General features: G+C 34.7%; 2 protein-coding genes across 3 annotated transcripts; both read right to left on the bottom strand.

Annotated features, from left to right (window-relative positions):
• Window positions 1–114: 114 nt before the first annotated feature.
• On the bottom strand, window positions 115–17,849 carry LOC129375855 (solute carrier family 2, facilitated glucose transporter member 1-like). Its single transcript, XM_055055209.1, has 11 exons — window positions 17,761–17,849; window positions 17,363–17,501; window positions 11,299–11,400; window positions 10,230–10,390; window positions 9,860–10,100; window positions 9,306–9,468; window positions 8,229–8,416; window positions 7,718–7,822; window positions 7,534–7,632; window positions 6,575–6,778; window positions 115–5,972 (listed from the first exon to the last, which is right to left on the bottom strand). Exons 2-11 carry the CDS (start codon window positions 17,372–17,374, stop codon window positions 5,622–5,624), a joined length of 1,626 nt encoding a protein of 541 aa, XP_054911184.1. The 5' UTR covers window positions 17,375–17,501; window positions 17,761–17,849; the 3' UTR covers window positions 115–5,621.
• A 1,720-nt stretch (window positions 17,850–19,569) lies between these two features.
• On the bottom strand, window positions 19,570–23,194 carry LOC129375917 (cytochrome c oxidase subunit 6B1-like). Of its 2 annotated transcripts, none has more exons than XM_055055290.1 (4): window positions 23,121–23,194; window positions 21,307–21,421; window positions 20,105–20,205; window positions 19,570–19,724 (listed from the first exon to the last, which is right to left on the bottom strand). In XM_055055290.1, the coding sequence occupies exons 2-4, from the start codon at window positions 21,410–21,412 to the stop codon at window positions 19,671–19,673; spliced, it is 261 nt and encodes an 86-aa protein (XP_054911265.1). In that variant the 5' UTR covers window positions 21,413–21,421; window positions 23,121–23,194; the 3' UTR covers window positions 19,570–19,670. The 2 variants fall into 2 exon arrangements, with proteins under 2 accessions (XP_054911265.1, XP_054911264.1); XM_055055289.1 differs by lacking the exon at window positions 23,121–23,194 and adding an exon at window positions 22,000–22,115.
• Between the last annotated feature and the right edge of the window lie 11 nt (window positions 23,195–23,205).

Here is a 23,205-nt window from a genome sequence, read left to right as displayed (position 1 = left end):
TGATTCCACATTTTTTGCAAAGAGCACTTAATGGTTTATATATTTTTTTTCCACATAAGCTAACAAATTAACCCCAAAATCGCATGGATCAAAAATATAAATAATTTCACAATATTCCTCAATACAAGATGGCAACTTTATTTAACAACATTTGTGGTATGTACAGGGCAAATGAAGCAGTCAAGAGTGCATCAATGCTGTTTCAGACAGAAAAGACAAAACGCTTCACATCATGTAATCATCCAGTAGCCACTAAAACACACATGGGATTGTTGCACATCAAATATTTCTCCAATCAGCACTAAAGCCCAAAATGAATGCAACTTGCTGTTCTCAAACTCCTTTTATGTGGGGACAAATATTTTGCATCGTCAAGAGTGATTCAAAACATAAGCAAATGTGAGTTTTCTCAAGAAAACACAATGAAAAGTAATTTAAACAAAGATGAGGTGAGAAATTACAAAATGTTGACAAAAAAACCCAATCACTTACAGCGCCACATCACAGTGAAGAACAAACACAAGATGAAAATAAGATGATGACCATCAGCAGCCATCAATCAGGCCTTTAAAAAATAGACTCAAATCTCCACATAGAAACATTTTTAATCAAAATAAAGACCAGTGTATGAAATCTAGACAATGTGCACTCTAAAACAAAATAGAACAATGCAACAGATGCATTAATGTTCTTTAAAATATACAGATTTACAAAATAATGAAAGCTTATATTTTTCTCTGTACACTGTGAAAGTATTTGAGTTTGTACATCCAATTGCTTGCTATAATTATCAGCAAACTGCAGTTTGGTCCTTTCTTTTATTTCTTTATTAAATCATTTCAAATACTTTATTGCAACAAATACCATGGCAGTGGTTTGCAAATTTCATTAGCAGTAGCAAATATTCACCAGAAATTATACACAAGATAAAGACAATAATGAGTAATGGATAAAATAGATAAAACTTTAAGACAACTGTCCCAGTCTACAGTGAACATACAAGAACTACAGTCATGAATTTGCACAATAAAATTGGATTGTTGGCAACAATATATATGTTTTTTTTTTTTTTTATCAGTTTCTATTACAGATTGTTTTACAAACTTTAGGAAATGGTTGTAAATTACTTTTAATAACTTGGACCTTAAACAGTATGGCTTAGTATTGGACTATGATGAATCTTTCAAATTCAGGGTTGGTATTGACTAACCAAACTGAATAATTTCCCCCACTTTTTCCTTTACTTGAAAGTCTGATACTTAAATTTCAACCTTAGCACATGAGAAGCACCAATCTGGGAGGCACAAGTGGGAAAACGGAGGCTGTTGGTTCCACAGGTACCACTGTAAATAAAACAGCAGCTTCACTGAATGATAGGCAGAAAATGAACGGCAAATATGACACATGAAATGCAAATGATAAGCTAGTGTCTGTGGGGCCCAGCGCCCCTCAGTTCACGAGAAAAAACAACAACAAATATATAAAAGGATTAAAGAGAAAAAAAGAAAAGTCAGACCCAGTAGTGACTACTGTGATAGTACAGGAAGTTAGAAAAGCAAGAGCATTCATTGCTTAAAAAGTTATGAGTTTCATGTGAGTAGTTTGGTGTGTTGTCTCTTGGCAAATAAAACATGTAGTTATTGTATTAGTAGCCAATTCGTTATTGCAGAAGTTTATATTTTAATATTGCCAATTCAATCAATAGCCACTGTAATAAAAACGGCTCCATCCATGAGTCATATGCTGCCAAGTTTGAAACACTAACACAACTTTGCTTTTAAAAATTGGTTAAAATTTTTAAAAATAAAATAATAATAATAACGTGTCCATATTCTCTTATTATAAACATATTCCTCCATTTTCCTACTTAGAATTTTCTGAATTTGTGACATCACAAAGGGCAATAGCAACATGTGGAACAACAAGCATTTTGAATTTAGCAGTGAAATCCTTGTTAGGGTGAAAAAGGAGCAGTGTGTGAATATCCAAAGACAGAAGCAGCACCTCAACAGCAAACACTGAGTATAACATTAATCTCAACTGGACACGAGTGCACAACAATCCTCCCTCAGTGCAAACACAACATCACCATCCACAAGTACAGAAAAATACACCAATATCATGGACTTATATTCTCTATTTTCAGTGAAAAAAAATAATCTACTTAACAAGCCTTCTGACATCCATTCAAAATTAAATATCAGCAAAGTTACAAAGTTATGTTTTAAAATTATACAAGTGGTTTAAATCTTAAATCTCTCCATAGATACTTAATCTCTTTATAGACACTTTGTCAAGGTTCACCTCTTTAAGTGTAAATTCTATCCCAAAAATACATAAATAAATAAATAAATGGTCTGGAAGGGTGAGAATAGAGTTCAAGTAGCAACAGCAATCCACACAATAACAAAGTAAAGAAAATATATTTTGTATTGTCACATACACACGTCACATATCATACGGAATTGGATATACATTTCATAAATCTGTTGAGACTAAACAATGCAGACAAAGTGTCACAGCGCAGACAGGATCAGGACCCCACACATAAAGCTTAAAATACATTTTGACTTACAATAAATCATTCTACTCTTCATGGTAATTTAAATATATTTGAAATATAATGGTTTCCAAAAGCTGCTGTTAATTTCTTATTGAAGATTTGGATTTCATTGGTGAGCAGTAACTGGTCCAAGAAACTGATTTAAGTATTTGTTGGCTATCCAGAAACTTTGCAACATGTTTAAAACCGTGCAAAGTGCATTTGTGCTTTCAAAAATAAAACTAATGGAACAGATGTAATTAGGCCAAAGTTTAAGATCACTATATGTAATTTTTTTTGTGTTGAAATATAAAGTCTTATTTTTTGGTTGTAATAGCAGGGTATGTTTGTTGTCACTACATTTATATTAACGTTTCTTCAATAAAAAGTTAGATTAGGTTTCATACAACAGTGCAGATTTTTTGGTTGAGATAATTAAATTCTGTGAGACACATAAAAAAGAAACATTGTTTGCCTGAAATACACAGGTTATAATGACAAGACATCAGCTGGAATTCTTGTGAAACAATTAAATTATTACTGATCTGAGAAAAAAATAATTTTATAGCCTTACATTCTCAGCTTGAAGACTATTGAAAATGTTCTTTTTTTGGATCCTATTAGAAGGTCATGTTAGAAATATGATATACTTTTTAAATGATAGCAGATGCAGTCTACAAAAATAAAATTGGTTATCATAATTCCCACAACCGACCCCATAACCTTTGGCCTGCAATAGACAACAGTCTGCCAACACCTTTTTAGCTCATCAAACAAATATAAACTCTCCCATTAAGCCTTTCTTGATTGTTATATTCAAATTTATATAATCTAATTAAAACTCCACCTTGAAAAAAATACTATTTAAATTATAAAAAGTGCTGTAATGATTAAAAATCCAGTATGTATAATTTTAAATTGACATTCTTTTATGGTAGTTATACACAAAATAATCCTCACAGATCTGTTTTCTTTGATTTTAAGCTTTAGTGTCTTGCTTTGCAAAACAATAAGGTAATATCAGACATAATTATCTATTAAACCACTAACGTTAGTTGCATGTTTCACTGAAAGCTATACTGCCAGGATTAATAGAGTATTAGCACTTCCTCATTAGTTGCATCTATCTGCTATAAGATATTTTTCAATAGTGATTGCACACTTCATACAGTCTTTCTCTTCGATATATGTTTGTTATTATTAATGTCAATGCAGATCATTAGCACTGTGTTAGTTTGATGGAAAGAACGGCGATGCTGATTCTTCTACTGCTTATAGTATGAATAGTGACTCTAAAGCTACACCTTAAAAAAAACTCTCTAATTTACAGTAAAATAAATTATCAATGTAATGTAACATATAAATATGGACTCTGTCATATTCAGCTGTGGTAAAATTCTGGTTACCACAGCTGAAAATATTTTACCATAAATTAGAGACCTTTTTTTTTTACAGTGTACTAAAGTGTACAGTCACTGATTTAAAATTTCCCCTCAAGTAATTCAAGTAGCCTACTCCTTAATTGAAAGCAAAACTCCAAGAACTCGTTTTTTATCTCTTGAAATGAGAAAAGCACTTAAATTTCCTTATATAATCTAAAGCAATTAATAAAAAATTAGATCTTACACAATCCTATAAATATTTTTTTTCAGCGAATAAATATATTTTGTCTATTACGCTATTGTTACATTACAAGTACCTGTCATGAAATTTCTCTGCTGCAACGATCTGATTCTAGAAGAACAGCCGACAAATGACTAATTGATTACTTATGATTGCACATACAGCACCCATCACCTTTACTGGCACTTCTGTAAAAATGTATGAAATGACTAAAAATAAATAACATTTTTCTTGTTCCATGGTAATCTCACACTGAAATATGATTTAAAAAATGTATCCTCTAATCAAAGCTCCTTAAATAAATGGAGAAAAATATCCCACATTAAATAAATTTCAGGGTTTAATATCTGTAAAATCTCTAGTCCCAAAATAACTGACACACAAATCAATTCCTATGTAACAAAATCAGGCTATCTAAGAACTTTTAACCCTCTCAGGCTCAAATTACTTGCAAAGACTAGCTAAGTAGCATAGCTCTTGCAAATCTGCAACATCTGCCTGGAGAGGGTTAATGACCAATTAATGTTATCTAAATCTAAGCAGATGTTCTTGATCAACATGAGTGCCCATAACTGTGAAAGGTGTAGTATATATTTAATTTTCTAGGCTACATATTTTAATCTTAATGAAGTTGTATTTGTGTGTGTACACACGTATATGACTGTGAAAGTTCTTTGAGGAAACTGTTATGTCCATTTTCTCAATTTCTTGGCTATGTAACTCATGTTACATTTTGGCCACATTCAGTACTTAAGTAGGCTGACAACATGTCAACACACCACTAGGTGAGTCAGTAATTAAACCCCTACTAAATAATGAATGATTGTAGATGTTAAAATTTGAACAATAATACATATTAATACCTTTTTAGCTGCTGCAGACTACATTATGAGGTTAGATGTGCTCCTCAGGTGGTTATTCACTTTTGTAATGCAAACAATCCCAGTGAAAGGTAAAGCACACAATTTAGATCCATCAGACCAGCAGTCTAAGAGGGGAACAAGTACGGTAACTGGCCAAAGAACCTTCTGCAAGACGTTAAACCAGGGGAAAATACACATTACATCATCTGACACTTAAAAAAATACACAAATAATTTTGTTTAAATGTGGATCTTTGTTTATCATGTCACCTAATTCATAGGACATTGAGCCAACCTCTATTTTTTATATTTAAATCTGCTCAACTCACCTTAAGTCACCCTGCTTATAAACTGCATAAAGGAAGAAATTTGCTGCACATTTTTGACCCATGTTTTAGTTTCAAGTAACCAGATCTGAGTATCATCGTGACTTGAGACACATTGACCTTGACTCACCCTTTAAATGGATGCAGCTGATTTCAGGAATGTACCATAAAGTTGGATAGAAAGATTGAAACTGATTCCTCTGTTTCAACATGTTTGTACTCTGTGATTCTTCCGTTAATTTCTTTCTCTCACCAGTCGGAAACCTGTCTACACCTGCTCCCCTTGTGCGCCGGATTTATCTTTAAGGGGTGTGGTTTCGGTTGCGGGAGTGGCGGTTGCAGGAGGGGCTGCAGCAGGTGCTGCAGCAGGTGCTGCCGGCGCCTCCACCAGTGGGACCTTCTCTTTCTCAGGAGAAGAGGCTTGAAGAGTTACGGCAGTGCTGGAAGTGGCACCAGGATCCTCAGCGGAAGAAGTAGCAGGAGGCAGAGTGCCGCCAAATTCACGGGCGATCTCATCAAATGTCTTTCCCTTTGTTTCTGGGACTTTGATAAATGTGAAGATGAAAAAGATAATGAGGAAGGCAGTGAAGATGAGGAACACCCAGGGTCCACACCACTCCTGTGGAGAAACAAGAGGAAAATCAGAATAACGTCACTGAAAAATCCTACAGAGTAATTTTCACTATCTTCTAGTGAAAATGTCTTTGTACACAAGAAATTAGGCAAAACTATCACACAAGTAACTTTTCAGCAAGATATGGTAGCTTGTTTTCAGTAAATAACTTCTAACTATTGATAAAAAGTCGTACTTTCACTGACAAGTTATTTTTATATAACATGGAATAAATGTCTTCTTATAAGTGAAAAAAAAATCTGCCAGTGAAACTAGTACTTTTTAAAATCAATATCAAGGAATTATTTACTGCAGTGCAAACTAGATGCACTGCAGTAAATAATAACAACCTAACTTGTGAGTTTGGTTAGTCTGAAATTCAAGTGAGCTAATAAATTTGCATTAGAAATTAAACAAAAAAATACTAAGATTTTGTGGTTTGCATTGTGATTAACCTCCTTTCCCCCAGAGTAAACAAAACTAAACTCATATAATCTTGCATGAAATAAAGATTTATGTGCTCAAAATCAAGTCAGAAACAAAAAAAATGGAAACACTGGAAGTGTAAAGTAAATGTAACCAATCAGGGCAGCATTCTCTTTTCTTACCACAAGTTTAGGAAAGCTGATTCCAACAAGAAAATTGGCTGTCCAGTTGCAGCATCCTGCTACAGCCATGGCCGCAGGACGGGGCCCCTGGGAGAAAAGCTCAGCCACAATGAACCATGGAATGGGACCCGGGCCCAGTTCAAACATAGCCACAAAAAGCATGACAGCCAGGATCGCCACGTAGCTCATTGCTGCAATGTCCTTCTGCTCAGAAAGTGGGAAGAAAGAGGAAATGATCAGACAGAAACACACATGAGAGATTCACTGATGGAAAAGTCAATTAGAAGCTAATGATAAAGAGAGCATCTGCTGCGGAATACACAGCTCTAATTGTCTCCCATGACTCTTTGTAACTAAGTTATTTCTCATTTCAGGAACTGTGTTCAGTATTATGTCAACCTAAAACCAAACATTATGACAAAAAGACATTAAACTATGGCAGAAGTTCATAGTTAAACTGAAACTGCAACTAAATTATGTGAAAGTAAAACAATAAAGTCCATTCAAACTATCTACAATGTAAAAACAAAAAAATCACAAAGGTATTTTTTTGTTTCTAGTGCAAATATCTTATTACACTTGAAATAAGACAAAACTAATTCACAAGTAACTTTTCATCTAGCCACACTAGCTTGTTTTAAGTCACTAATTCTTGAATATCAATAAAGAGTACTAGTTCCACTGTCATCTTATTTCACATATAAGATGAAAAAAATGTCTTCTACTAAGTAAAATAATTTTCCAGTGGAACTAGTACTATTTATCAACAGTAAGGAATCACTTACTTAAAACAAGCTTCTATATCTTGGTGAAGTTAAGTCTAAGTTTTGTCTTATTTTGCATGTGCTAAGATACTTATACTGTAAAATATGCCAAAAATACTTGGTAAAAAGGTTGTATTTTTGCTGTCTGTCTGTCTATGTGCATAAATATTTGGTAATATCTGTGCATCGCCCCACCAACAGGAGGGAGACTGTCATGACCAGGGCACTGACGGCCATTCCTCCCAATCCCAGGAGATGGAGAGTCCTTCGTCCAGCCTTTTCCACCAGAAAGAGCTGAAGGACAGAGAAGGAGACTGTGATTCTCTGTAGAGTGAACCCAAATGTGGGCAGGAAATAAAGCATTTGCTGAGTCACTTACAGAAACAACAGTGAAGATAGTATTGACAATTCCAGCTCCTATTGTGGCGTAGATGGGTTGCTTCACTCCAGCTGAGCTAAAGATCCCTGTGGAGTAGTAAAACACCTGAGAGATGAAAGAAAAAAGAAAATTGTGGTTAAAATGCAATTTATACATTTTAGAAACAGGCTTTTAATGTTGTTTTTTATTCATAAACCGTAATCTCTGACAGAAAACTAAAATAAATAATAAAATAAAAAATAATTCTCATAAAAACGTTGAACTCACGTTATGGGAACTTTTTCAGATATTCCTTTGTTTTCCTATTCTGATTTATTCTTGATTTTTTCATGTTGTCCTGTGACGTAATGTCATGTCTGTACTTTGTGTATTTATGGTTGAAAAAAACGGCAACTGTATTATTTTTTGGCTATGATGTCAATAGTTGAATATCTTGTACAAGTGTGATATTCAACAGCGCAGCTGTGTGTTTACAAAGTGTGACCATGTCAGAATGTTTCGCCGCACTCACAGCATTGATTCCCGATAGCTGCTGGGAGAGCTGCAGCATGACGGCGATGAGGAGGGGCTGCCTGTAGGTCGCTGAGCGAAACAGCTCAGCGATGGTCACCTTCTTCTCCATCGCCATTTTGGCGCTCTCCTCCTTCATCTCCTGGAGGTCTGTGTTCACATCCTCCGTGCCACGGAGACGAACCAGAGCTGTCAACAGAATTATATAGCAGGATGAGTCACTTCTGATGGAGATGGACTGATTTTGGAAGAGAGAGTTATATAAAACAAGTTTTGACAGAAGTAGAAGAAGTGAACTTCTGAGTAGCAAAGAGTGTTTTAAAATGATGGGGGAAAAACAGCTTCCTGACATGTCTAACCTCCTGTGTTTCTAGCAGCATATGCTAAGTCTCCTTCCAGCCTGTGTTTTGAACAAATTCACAAAGCTCCACTACTTACTCCATTTATGGCTTCCTTTTTGTTTTCTATTCATTCCAATTCTGCTCCAGATTTTTTAAACAGGTTTCTCCAAATACAAGTAGACAAACATCACGTCCAGTTTGTGCATGCAATCTGCAATAACAGTGAGAGATCCAGTTTTTATTTTTTGATTTACTATGTTTGGCTTGGTTCCCTCAGAAGAGCTCTTACAGCTCTCAAATGACTCTTCTTTCATCAGGTCCCAGTTATTCTCTCTTCAGCCACAACCACACCAGTGACAGAAAATCACTGCATCTGAAGCTGTGGTTAAACCTTCATTCAGGAGCTCTATTTAAAGAAAGAAAGGCAATTTGATGATCCACAGTTCTTATTTCAAACAGTAGATGGCACTACAGATAAAATCTACCTGTATTTAACAAAGGCTTGCAGAAAAACTGTAAATGTGAACAGTGGATCCCCAACAATGCAAAGTGATGCTATTTAGTCAAATACACAATTGTAGAAGATTTTCCATTATTTACAGATTTAGAGTAAAATGAAATTGCAATTTCAGATCTGTACGCAAACATCTCACCAGCTTTGGGTTTTAATGGAGCGACCAATCCTCCATTAATACTGCATGTAGAAGCAGTAAAAGCAGTAATCTATTAGCATCTACCCTTGCGTGCTTGTTCCTCTTGCTTAAGGTTGATCAGAAGGAAACGGGGACTCTCAGGACAAAATGGCAGCAAGATGCACTGCAGCACAGCAGGGACCACAGTGAGGGCTAGCAGCAGGGGCCACAGCTTGTCAGAACCCAACAGAACCTCCAGACCAAAGATCTAAAAGAAAAAGACACACCAGCAGAACAAATTTGATTTTATGTGGTTAAGCTGACAGCAATGAATCATGTGATTCATAATCTTTCTTGAAAGATTATTTATTTATGTTACTAAATTGTTGAATAATCTACCAAAAGCCATCATTGATTTGTTTTTAAGTGAATTTAAAATACATTTGATTTTGCATCTGCAAACAATAAAGTCAATAAAGTCCATTCAAACTATTCATCATTCATCATTGCTTTTGATATTTGTTGCTGCCTTGTGTCTTGTATAATTGTGTCTTTACAGTATTTATATATGAGCTTTAATCTAATTATTTTAAAAATAAATAGAGGAAAGTCATTAATTATAATAACTTGAGTATTTAGAAGTGAGTAAAGTTTCGAACCTGAGCAATCAGGATGCCCACTACCACCCCAAGCTGATGCAGAGTGCCAAATGCTCCACGAAGAGGTGTTGGTGACACCTCTCCCACGTACATGGGAGTCAGCCCAGTGAAGAGGCCGCAGAACAGGCCAATGACCAGACGACCCGCAATCACCATCTCATAGGAGGAGCTAATGGTGGAGAACCCCATGAGGAGGCCTCCAAACACAGCCAGAATGTTCACCAGGAACATGGAGCGCCGTCTGAGGAGAGGAAGAGTAAAAAAACACAAACATTAAATGGACAAAAAACATAAACTAGTCGTACGTGAAATAATTTCTGGCTGAGGACTCTCAAATCTTTAAACGCTAACATGAAATTTTATCCCCTACCTGCCAAATCTATTGGCCATGACACCCACACTGAAGGAGCCCACCATGCCGCCCACACTAAAGATGGCAACAGAGACGCTCCAGATGATGGTACAAACCCCCGAACTGATGGGCTCATTGTAACGCTGCATCCAGGTTTGGTTGAAGAACGACCGTAGTTTCTAAATAAAAAGTAGATTTATAGGTTAAGATTAGCATTTCTCTCTCTTCTTCTCGATTTAGTGGTTCCACAACCAAAACTAATTGGTTTTGACATATCAGTTTCAATCAAACATATTTTTAATATTTTTTCATAAATAGAGCTAGTTGTTGGCTAATTTAAGTTTAATAGTACAGATAAAATGTGATTATATTTGGGTTAATTATAAAAGAGAAAAACTGTTTTAGCTCCTGTTGCCAGATTGAATGTTTTTACAGCATAAATATTTCAAAAATACAACATCTTCAGTCCTAAAGTTTCAAGAAAGAAACTTTAGGACTTAACTACATAAACTTTACTGAATTTATTTTGTCTTGCACGTCATATAAATAGAATTTATAATGACTGAGTCATAAAGTGTGATCTCTGTGATAGGATAACAGTTAATAAGTATGAAAGAGCGAACAAGAAAAAACCTGCCACAAATGAAAAAGGGCAAAAGTTCAAAGGATAAAACTCCCAGTAGAAATGCACTTCATACTGATTTATTTCCTGCAAAATAAAACTACAAGACCTGAAAATTAGATTAGAGACGTACATAAATATGCAGAGCAGAACACACAGTAGCTACACTGTTAGTTAGCATCAACTGGCCTGAAAATTTAAATGTTTAGATCCATTTCACTTAAGATGTGGATGATTTGTAGGTCTTTTGTTTATAGCATTTGTGAAGCAGTAGAAAGATAATTACAGTAAATTCAAGGGAAAAGTGTACCTATCTTTTTTTTAAAATAATCATTAAACTGAAAATATTTACATAATAGTATTTTTTGTTGTTGTTTGGCACTGAGAAAATGTATTGCCTAATTTAATCTGAATATGCAAAAAAGCAAAATTTCTGTTAGTATTTTGGTAGTAAACTTCACCAACCTCTTCCGGAGCATTGATTACTCCTGTGTTGTAACCAAACTGCAGAGAGCCGATGACAGCCGTGCCCAACGAGAACAAGAGATAGCCCGTTACTTGCTTTCCCTGAGGGGCAGAGTGATGGAAAGAACGGGAACAAGAAGGATAATTGAGGTTGATGGGGTTGATGCAAAAATAAATAAATATGAAATCTGAGATCTTAATGGGATTGTACAATACAGAGGTAAGTTAGATGCAATAAACTGGGATGCTGATGGCAAACAGATCAGTGATTCAGCAAAATAGCATTGAACTCACCCTCTAAAGCTTGGCATCCTTACATCTATTTGCTAATACATACAGGATCATCCACAAAATACAAGTAAAATGCAAAATAAGTCAAATTATAAAAACAAATGTTTAATTTTTCTTTTACAGCTTTGCAACAAGATAAAGATGATCAAGTTGATTCAGTGTCTGTGTGATCCACAGCATTCATGACTCAGTCTTTTTTCAAACATAATTCAGATGAAATTTGTTTCCACGGCCATCCTGGCCCCTTTAATATCATTGATTTATCTGTGTAATTAAAGACAACCACATCAAACTTCATGACAACAAGATGTTTGAATGCTTACTGGACTTCTGCAGAGTTCTAAAGAAATTATTCCATTCTATTTTGCTTCTTTTTTTCTTTTTTACCTCTCAGAACACTAAATATATGAAGAAAATACAATGCTGCATTAACACAAATAATAATACAAATACTTCCATATCAATAAATAAATAGGCACCACTGTAGTCAAAATAAACACAACTTTGGTGCCAAATGTTCATGATAAGATCATGAACATTTTCAAAAGCTGGAAGGTCAAAAACAAGTAATAAAAAGATGGAATGTATTCCAATTGATTTTCAAGACAATTTTTAAGTTATTACATTTTTTATTAAAACTGAAACGCTTGAACGTTTTGTGATATTTTGTATGTAGCTAATCTTATAGATAATTTATTTTCCACAAAACAGAAAAGAAAGTGTATTATTTCTACATATATAATTTTGAACAATTAATTTATGATTAGACCTCAATAAACAATGGCAAATAATAAAAGAACATTAAAATAAATTTTCAGTTAAATCCAAGGGGAACAGGGTTAAATCAAATTGTTTGGTGGCATTTGGTTAGACTTAAATTTTGTTGTTTTAATTATTTTTAAATGGAATCACATTACATTATGGGTTGAAAAAGTCCATGGGTAAACTCCCTTCTTGAAGTCAAGTACACATTTCTGACAAAAGCAAAAGCCATGTTATTATGCAACTCAGGCCATCAAAGGTTTATTAAATGACTCTTAACATATAGCATTAATAAATAATGCATCTCATGTGATTTAGTGCCTGGGCCAGACTGAATGATGTTTCAGCAAAAAGTCTGTAGCTGAAAGACAGAGAATGCTGACAGGGCAGAACTGGCTGCTGCTATATGAGACGGCAGCGGTGTGGGTCGACGTCTGCTGATCTTTTGCCTCTTCTTTAGCAATATCAGAATAAGGTCAAACAAGATTAGCATTGCAGTTGTTTCAGGTAAAGGGTATTGGCCAAACTGAATCAGTTGGGGAGGAAAGAACAGAGGGGCTGATGAAAACCTTTATATAATCAGTCAGGTTGGACTTTTTAGGTCCAATCTAAACTAAGCAAAAAGCACCAGTAGATTGGTTGGAAATGGGATTTGATGATGTGGTGCTAGCTAGTAGAACCATTAGCAATTTCATAATTTGAAGCAATAAATGTGGGACAGCCATGTGAGATATTGAACTTGGAGGCCCCTGACTTTTCATGACTTCTGGGATGCTGTTTTTATACAAGTTCAATTGGAACACAAAAGCTCTCTTCCCCCGTTGAGGTTGCTTGGAGGCAGAAATGACAATAAATTTCAGACAGAAGCTGCAGCAGAAGAAAAAGACTCCTGAAGACAAGGAAGATTGTCTGGCTGAGAGCTGTGAACCCCAGACTTGAAGGATATTAAAAATACACTTTGCATATTTAATATCAGACTCTCTTAAGGTCAGAGAACCTGACCTTTGACCTTAATAGTGAGGCTGAGATTAATGAAAGTGAACAATACCCTGAGATGAAAGTATAATATTTCAATTCTTTCCTAAAACATACACAGTTGAAATTCTGTGCAGATTTATAGCCTGAAAGAGTTACTTTACTTAATTTAGACTGAAAAACAAAATTACTTTTATTGATGGGTGATGTGATAAAGGGGTCAGATTTCAGTTTTCTTTTTAGGTAAGGATAATTAATAAATCTGCTCTAATAACAAACATCTTTCATGTTTTCTCCTGGAAATCAGGCTTCCCAGCATTTTGCAGGAAAAATATTTTCCAGATTCTTTTTTGATCCCAAGTTAAATAAAATATTTTTTGTCTGTTGTTTATATTGTGCTTTTAACATTGTTCAACTCTTTCCTCTTCTTGTTTGTTTGCTAGAAAGTTCCCTGGGGAATTAGGAGACATATAAAAGTGATCGATACTCCCGCCCTCACCTCAAAAGCTTTGGGTGTGTCCACTGCAGGTAGATGGCTCATTGCCATCTTTCTGCAGAGTCCAAATAAGCAGGCTTCTATTCGGTTATTCTCTTGTTTGATTGAATTATGTATTTCAATCAGTAAGAATCTGCAAATTTGCAGTGAGAAAGTTCTAACATCTGGATGTCTATTATTGTTTCAATTAATGTGACTTTAAAGGTCACTTTAACCATTTTTCACTGACAAAACTTCTATTTTTGTTGAAAATAATTATTTCCTAACAGGACAAATTTTAACTCACTCAATAAACACATAAATGAAAGACTGAATAAAAAAATAAATATGTTCTGCACCATAAATAATAATATTTGTTGCTGCATATCTTTACATAAGCTGCCAATAAATACAACTGCATGGACTTTGTTTTGGCCATAAATAAATTTTTCACATTATTATTAAGGCCCCTTTTGGCAAAGAAACCAATCATTCATCATCTGTCTGAAGCCCTCAACATCACTGTATATTTAATGAACAGATGTAGTGAGGAGAGAGCCGCCAGCACAGTAGGAAACACATAAAACTTAATCCAGTGAAGACTCAACTGACTTAGAATGAGGAGGATCTCTGCCTTTATTTTCTTTATTTCTTCTTGATTGACTGCATTTATCTCTGTTTTTTTTTTTTTTGTCATGTAACAGTGACTCAGTACACTCAAATGTCTCTAACAAAAATCAACAGGAAATTTGTAGGTCAAATCACTGTTACTTTGCTATTTTTTTTATTCCTATAATCTAAAATGTTTCACACAAATTTCAGGGTTTGAATTGGTTATTTTCTATCCGTAAAACTCAGTTGAAATTCAACCAATTTGTACTCACTGGAAATAAGAATATATTCCCACTTGGTTCAAAATTGCCAAAAGGACGAAAATCTTTAATGCTTCTTTCATATTCAGTAACTTTCAGCAGCAGTGCCCTGTTGCAGCAGGGAGATTAGCTGAACAGTCATTGCGTTACTAAGGAAACCATGTTATCACACATCTTGTCTTACAGTCCTAACATACAGATCAATGAGTCATCTAAGTTTGTTCAGATTTAGCTACAACAGACTAAAATGACACTAGTTGCCCTGAAACCCATACATTAAAAACTATTTAAACCAGCAACCTGCCATTTAATAAATTAAATCTGTGTTTGTTTGTCATTAGTTTCCCAACCTTCCCCCTAACACATTCTTGCCCGAAGCTGGAAACTGCTGCTTTATTGACGCAGGATAATTGACGCCTAGCTGCAACTAGGCAATATGCACACAGGTCTCATAAAATAAAACCATGTAAGACTCCTTAAACGACAGAGCAACTTTACGTTTGCATTGGTGCGAGAACACTTACACACACAAAATTAATAAGGTGAGATGCATTAAATCCAGAAATCATGGACCTTACTCACATTAAGGAAGTCAAGAAAGCACAAAAATAAGGCTGATGCTGATTGTCTTACTGCCACACCAATAAAACACAAGTACATCTAAAAATTTACAGCTGTTTGTTTTACTTAATGAAAGTGCTGCAGACGTGCCCCTCCCTTTAACTCTGGTTTATCCAAGAAAGAAAAAAAAGGCACAGAACTACAATGTGTTCTAAGTAAGAACACACAGACTATTTATTAATCAGCCAGATATCCATTTATATCTATAATAATTTCTTTGTTACTTTTGGTAACAAAACAGTGATTTAAATAGTTCTTGATAATCTATGTGTCTTCACACATTAGCAAACTTAAATGCTTGTTACAGTTTATTTACAATGTCCATTATTCATCTGTCCCTGAAGGCAGTCCCATGCCCCTCCCATCACACACCTCCTGGTAACATTGGGTTTGTAATGCCAGATATTGACCAGCATGTCAATGCATTGACACATTTTCTCAAGGACAGGCAAGCTGCATATAATACTGTGAAAATCACAAAAGCAAACCGCTTTATGTGAGATAATGCATCAACAAGAAATCACAATTGGACCACAATTATATGTATATTTGGGTCATGGTTTCTGTGATTAGAAATAATGGAACAAGCATCAGACGGGCTAATAATTAGAACATGGAAAATAGAATTTAATAATCAGAAGCAGTTCAAGGACAAAATGGATCCTGCAAAAATGAAAGATGTTGAAATAAACCCTACAGAAAATCTTTTTAGCAGGTAAACAGTATGAATAAATCCTTTATTACAGCAGCTAAATAAACTAAGCTTTATTTTTTCAAACATTACAATTAGTTGATCAAAAACTGTGAAAAACAGTAAAGCAAAAAAATATATATATTTTTTTTTTACAAAACAAACTTTACTCTGATACCCCTAAAATAAAATTCAATGCAACTATATAATGGTATGCTGGTGACATAGAAAACATGAGGAACATTCAGATGTCAGATAAATCCAAAGCTGAACATTTTGACATACATGTAAAACTGCACATAAGCTGAAACACACCTTTCCCCTCTGTGAAACATGGCTGCATCATGCTGTGGGCCTCAGCAGAGCCAGAAAAGCTCATAAGAGTTATAGAAAAGATTAATTGAAATACAGAAACATATTGCAGTCCTGGATGATAACCTGCTAGAGGTCGGATTCTATGTCTGAGGAATGGTCAAGTCCAGACCTATATCAAACTGATACTGTGAATTAATCTGTTGCAAAATTTGAAAAATTGTGTTTAGTGATAGACTAAATCCTTTGTGATTTAGATGGTAAAGAAGAATGATGCAGAATGAACATGCAACTGTAAAGTAGCAAAAAGGTACATCTACAAAATATTCATTCAGCCACAGTTTGCATGTAGTTTGTTTGTTTCTGTGATTTATTTCAAGTAATTTTGAAGCCTTATTCATAGAGAACACTGTAATTAGTTTTTTTTTTTAGCTTGTATAGCATATTTGAACTACTGAATCCGACTTTCTCTATTTCCCAGGTGTCCTTTTCATAAATCCCAAAGGATAGATCTGATCAAGTCATGCTGACACTGAATTCATATGTGCATGCAGAAACACACGCACAAAGCCAAAAGTGAGGGAACAAAAGATCCTGTAGTTATGTGATTAAAGAAGAAGTGTCAAAGACAAAGTGGGTGTGCTATGTTAGCAGTGAATTATATCTCAAAACTTCACATGTTTTATTCATTGTATGACAACTTATGGAATCAAGAATATTTCACAAAAATCATCACTAAATTCATCAGCAAAATCAGGCTTTTGCATTATTGAATATCCACTCATAAGCTATTATTTCATGGAAACACGCCTGCTATTCCACTCACACAACATCCACAGCATGTGCAGAAATGAGTGACTCATGGAAGCATTATGGCATACATTACCACCCACACAAATCTGCTTAGAGCCTGAACTTTTTTAGAAAGACATGTATAACTAAGATATGACATCAACAAGCTCCTCGAGTTTAACTTAGTTTGATCTTACATTATACTAATCAGAGGCCGGATATCCTTCATTTAATTAAGGATCACACAATAAGTTTAAAAATAAAATCACTTGCCTGGCCTTCCATCTTCCCAAAGAAGCTTTAGATGCTCTCACGGTTGTCAAGGGTGATTTCTAAGATTTGGAATCTGCAGGATGCAGAGAGGAGGAGGAGAGGGAGGAAGAGTCAGGTGGTGCTTCTGCCTTACCGCCAGCTGCAAAACATGGAAAACCTGGTTAGTCGCTGTCCGTGGTACCAAAAACGTCTCCGCCTTCTTCTCCCTTAAAAACCCCCCAAAACGTAATAAATCCTGGTAAAGTCTTCTAAGAAAGGTAGGTTTAAGGTAAGGAAACATATTGTTGATAACATCTACTTCTGCAGTCAAATAGAGGCAAAGCGACAGAGTTGTCCCCAGCTGAGGCTTTCCAAGATCCCAAATATTATCCCAGACTGCTCAGTCAGAGGAGACTCACCTGTCGTGACTGCTGGAAACCCTCTACGGGCTGCAGCAGGTCTCTTTTTGGTAGCACTGCCTCACACAATCCTTCCCTTGCAGGGGGTTGCGAGGAACAAGGCACGTAACCACACGCTATTTCTCCCGTTTCAGCTCGGCCTATGAGAGACGACAACGCCAGCGTGTCGTGAGGTAGTCCCGCCCCGTTTTTGCTGTATAAAAAAAAATCATGACTCCAGCGCAGCATCACCGCATCCTGTGAGGCCTCCGCGTCCAATCATGGCCGAAGCCCTTACTCGGTTAGTTGGTCACAACAGGCGCATGCGCATCCCGTGGGAGGGGGGGATGGGGTGTGTCACAGTGGGTCGTGAGGATGTATTTGTATCCCCCCACTCTCTCTGCGTTTCTCTGTCTCTCTCTACCTCACATACACTCTCTTTCCGGTGTCCTCCATGATGCTTCCAGAAGTTGACCTTGGCGCTGCTGCTGATGCAACTCGCCCGTTTATGGGACATCTTGTCATGTGATGCAGCTTAGAGGATGCTTCAGATATAAAATGATTCCTTAAAGTATTTTGGCTTATAGCTATGACTTTTTTTTTTTATTGATATAGAAATTTAGTCACTAAAGTCAAGCCAAGTATAGGCTTGGAAAACATATTCTTTACAAGTTAATTACACATTTTGTATTTAAAAATATTGTCCCTTTAGAAAAAAGTAAGTCATCATCTTAGCCTTTCTAACAAAATATACTATATAATCAGTTGAAAATATAGGCTACCTTCCAGAACTACTTATTTCCTGCCTCATACTTTTATTATTCTGCAGATTGTTTCAAAGGAAAATTAAATTATATTATTATTAATTAAAATAAAGAAAAGAAAAAAATCAGTATTTTGCACAAAATATTGATTTGCAGCTTCCAGTCTTTTGGAATAAAAGTACCAACTTTTCACACTAGAGGCCAGTTTTGATCCATTAGTAATATTGTATAAGCTCAGTCAGTTGCGTTCAAACATTTATATATTATTAGGTTTTATCACAAATTTTCAGCTGGACAGAATATTTTGCTTTTAAGTTAGTTTTTACAAGACATGGCAATGCTTTTCACTAGAACTGTTTAATTGTAGGTCTGGCTGCATATTTAGGGTTGTTGCTCTGCTGGAAGGTAAATGTCCTTCCTATTTTCCAGTCTGTTGCAGAAACTGTTTTCTTGGGCTGCTTTTAACTCAGTTTTTCTTCAGATAAACTGTGCCCACACTTTCTGTTACTGTTGAAGAACTCCCTCCAATTTCCTTTCTTTAAAGCATGCATCACTTTTTCCATTTCTGATTTATGTGCTCCTTTGTATTGTACCACATAAAATCCCAATAAATTTAAGGTTGTGGTTTTAATGTGAAAAAATATATACACATATATATTAATCAAGAGGTGATTATGTATGTTGTAGTAGCATTACCAGGATTTTATTTCCAGCTCGAGTTAAACGTTTTCTCAGTTTGGAAACTTGGTAAGCTTTAGAGGTCTGGACCTCTAAAGCGTTCAGAGCCTTTTTGTGTCACAAATTGAACTTTTTTGAGTTCACTCCAGTACCTATTAACTAATTTTTTAAAAATAACTTACTTTTCTGGACCCTCACATATATTGACTACAAGTGGTTAGTTTTTCTTAATTGCTCATTTTGCTGCAAATAAAAGGTCAAAACCTGAAATAACATGGAATAAAAAATGGATAAAAAAATCAAATGCCCTAATAGTTTTCCAATCTGAAAATAAAGCAGATCTAACCACCTGCTGGTAACAAATAAATACACAAAGAAAGAAAACACATTTTCACAGTAACAGTATTTTATTTAGTTGCTTTGCATTTAGAAATACTGGAATGCTTCATATTAAGCTCGTAGAGAAAAGAAACAATGAACGATTTGCCTTCAAATTCTCCCAGCAAAAGTCCCTGATTCCCTCTGTTCGTCCCATTTCTGAACCTGTAAAACAAGTGAAGGAAACAAGGTGAGGCAATCAAACTACAAACAGATGAAAATATCACACTGAAAGGACAAAACAATCCCAAAATATTTACTTTTGAAATCATAAATTTGGATTTATTAATTTTATTTAAAGTACATCTAAATTACATACCAGGTTCAAATGGTAAAAGAGAGCAAAGTGCTTGGGATACAAGAGACATCTGCAAAACATGTCTCTTGCAACAAAAAACATTCAGGCAGCTAATTTTATGAAGATGAAATAAAATCTTGTGATTCCTGTTGGATTAGTAACATAACTTTAAGTTGGTAGCTGCAAATCTTTAACACTGACAACTATTTGTATTTTCTTCTGTTAATCCATTTCATGGCACACATACCCAGGCCATAGGGCAGAGACTCTTGTATACCCTGCGGTACCACTCACAAGGAGTCGTCTTCTGATTTTTAGCAGATAGAACTTTCTTACATCTATGGTAATCTGTTGAGGGAAAATGAAAGCAGTAAAAAAAAAATACTCTAGTTAAGAAGCAGAAGGTGAACAGTAAGAGTGGTAAGTAATAATTTGTGTGACTGAGTACCTCTGAAACTTTAATCTTACCCTAGTTTTAATTACAGTGCATATTTATCCTATGCTACAACTACAATGTATGACTCAATAAATTTAGCACAATCTGAAACATTTTTGATCTGGAAAAACTGCTTTAGAATGGATGCACAAGTGATATCCTCCATAACAGAACTGATAAGAAATAATCTCTCTGTAGAACAAATGGCATACAATTTCTTACATTTTTCTGAAATGTTTTGAAGCTTTTTGGGGTTTTGACATATTTTGTGCAAAATTTTAAATATATGTAGGTAGTTATTGAACAGAAATGCCAAAATTTTATTATTGGTATTATTTGTAAAAAAAAAAAAAAAAAAAAAAAAAGAAAAAAAAAGTAGAATTGGTAAAAAAAATTTTGTGACTGAAAGTCCAGAATGTAAATTACAGGTCATATATGTGTTAAAGTGACAGTGAAACAGCACCAGGTCTCATCAGGGAACATTTAGCTGCTTTCAAAGGTTTCAATGAAGAAGCTTTACTATCAGTCTAAGACGGAACCAGCATTTTATTTATGCTCCTACAGCTCCATCTCTCCTCTCCTTTGTAGAGCATATCTGCACCAGAAATATAACAGATTATGTAACCATCTCTTCTGTGAGCTGCATCGTGACTTGAGGCAGGATTTCCCTCCAATATATTAAGAAGTTTTTTTCTTTTTAATATCAAAGAGTTACATTTTTATCTTTTTTTTAAAATCAAATACTTGGTATGCGCTCAGATGACTAAATTATAATATAAATACTGGCTGCTTATACTCTCGCTAGCATTTCTAGTTTTATATACTGTTACCCAACAGTGCAAATTCCAAGTGTAAACAGAAAGAGACATCAACACATTGAAATAAAGCTTCTTCTTTTTTTATACTTTAAACAAATGTAATTCTATCTCAAAATAAATACAGAAATTACCTAAGAAAAACATTCTAGTGATCCTAAATGGATCTAATAAAACAAAACACAATCTCTTGTTTACCTAAGTAGTTCTGGTAGCAGTTCCGGGTCTGGTTGGTGTTAGGGAACCGGGCATCAAAAGGAGCTGTCCTGTAGTTTTTAATCTTCTCTTCAATATTGACAGACATTTTCAGCCTCTGGATATCAACACAAGTTCAACAGCATGATTATAAGAACAATAATGTTCTTATCACATGACAGGCAAAATGCAATCAATGCAAATTAGGAAGAGAATTTCTGGCATATGTGATAAGCACTTAATGTCAACAATAATTACATAATCCTATGTTTATTTTTCAGATTGAAAACAAACCAATTTTGTCTTAAAATGAATGAATGAAATTAACATAGGTGTACTTGTGCTGTCTGCAACACGTGACCTTGTCAGTGAACAACAACCACGTTTTCAGTCAAGATTTTTGTGGATAAATTGATTTAGCTACATCAGGAGCTAATACAAATCTTAATGCAACACTCAAAACATTCTAGTAACTGTAATAAAACAGAAATAAAAATACATTACTAGCTAATACACTCATTTTAATGATGCACTCAGACCGTTTTTTAACTGAAATACAACGGAAAACTACATTACTAGCAACTAAACATATCACATCTTACACTCAAAAATTATGTACATTGTTCCATATTTTATCAACCAAAAAAAAAAAAAACATCACAAGCTCATGTGTTTTTCCAACAGATAGATACTTACAAAAACGAGAGTTTTCTAATGTATAAAGCGTACAAAGTGCACTCTGAGTTCTCGAGCCGTTCACTTTGTCTTAACCGCCTAAAATCTTGTTGACAAGGTTACCGGAAAAATTCAGTTTGCTGCTAAGAGCGCTCACTCGGTCATATATCTGAAAAAATGACAAAGATAGTTTATAATACAGATGTTCCATTCTGTTCATATTTCAAATCCCATATTTTTTTAACCATTCTTATCATGAATTTAGTCATACAATTATCTACCTATGAATTTATTTACCAGATTATTAATACATCTTATTTACACTATAAACTAATTTTCAGTATTTGACCGAATGGGATCACACTATTGGCCAATGTGCACTCTACATTTGAGGACACAGGATAGCACAGAAGACAATGATTTCCAGAAATAACCTTCCACAGGTCGAATGTTAAAAAAAAGTCAACATTGGAGGTTAAATTTCTGAGTAACGGAGTGTATTAAATACTTTTATTGAGAATTCATTTTAAAATGTGTCAATGTTTGAAAAGATGGGTTTACCACAGTTCTCAGTTTTCCAATTTATAGATAAAACTAAAACAAACAAAACAATGATGTAGAAAGAGAAATAATCAAAAAAAATACAGATTAAGATGTGTTTAAAATTGCGTGCATTGTATGCATTTGATAGTGTTATAAATTGTATAAACTGATTTTAAAATGCTTTACGTACAAGAAACTGAGATTTATTTTACCCTCTGCAAAGAAAAATATGCACCATTCTCGGCAAAGAATAATATGCACCATTCTCGGCAGAGAAAATGACACATTTTGTAATTTCTATGTTATTATTTAAATGACATTTAAAAAAAACAGTGGAACAAAATTGCTAAAGACAATAAAGTCCACCGGATTCTAAACCTGTCCATTACTTTTGGTCTACGAGATACATTTTGTAAATTGTGATTAAACCTGGTTACCAGCGGTCACTAATCTCTTCAAACATGTAAATTCAACTATTTCACGTAGCATTTACACGAAAAACACATTCTTATATAGTTCAATTTATTCGCTGGTGGTATTTCTAAATAACAAAGTTAATTTTAAATTGCTTTTCTTTAGAAAAAGTACATTTACAATACCTTCTCATATAATCTCAGCTCTAATCCGCGCTTGTTCTTTCTGCTCAGCAACCGAAATCACTCATAAAGCATGCTGGGAAACGGA

Source organism: Poeciliopsis prolifica, unplaced genomic scaffold (genome assembly GCF_027474105.1).
Source record: "Poeciliopsis prolifica strain line A6 unplaced genomic scaffold, Auburn_PproV2 SCAFFOLD041, whole genome shotgun sequence".
Lineage (NCBI taxonomy): Eukaryota > Metazoa > Chordata > Actinopteri > Cyprinodontiformes > Poeciliidae > Poeciliopsis > Poeciliopsis prolifica.
Note: the sequence above shows the minus strand (reverse complement) of the source record. Positions and strands in the feature narration are given on the sequence as shown.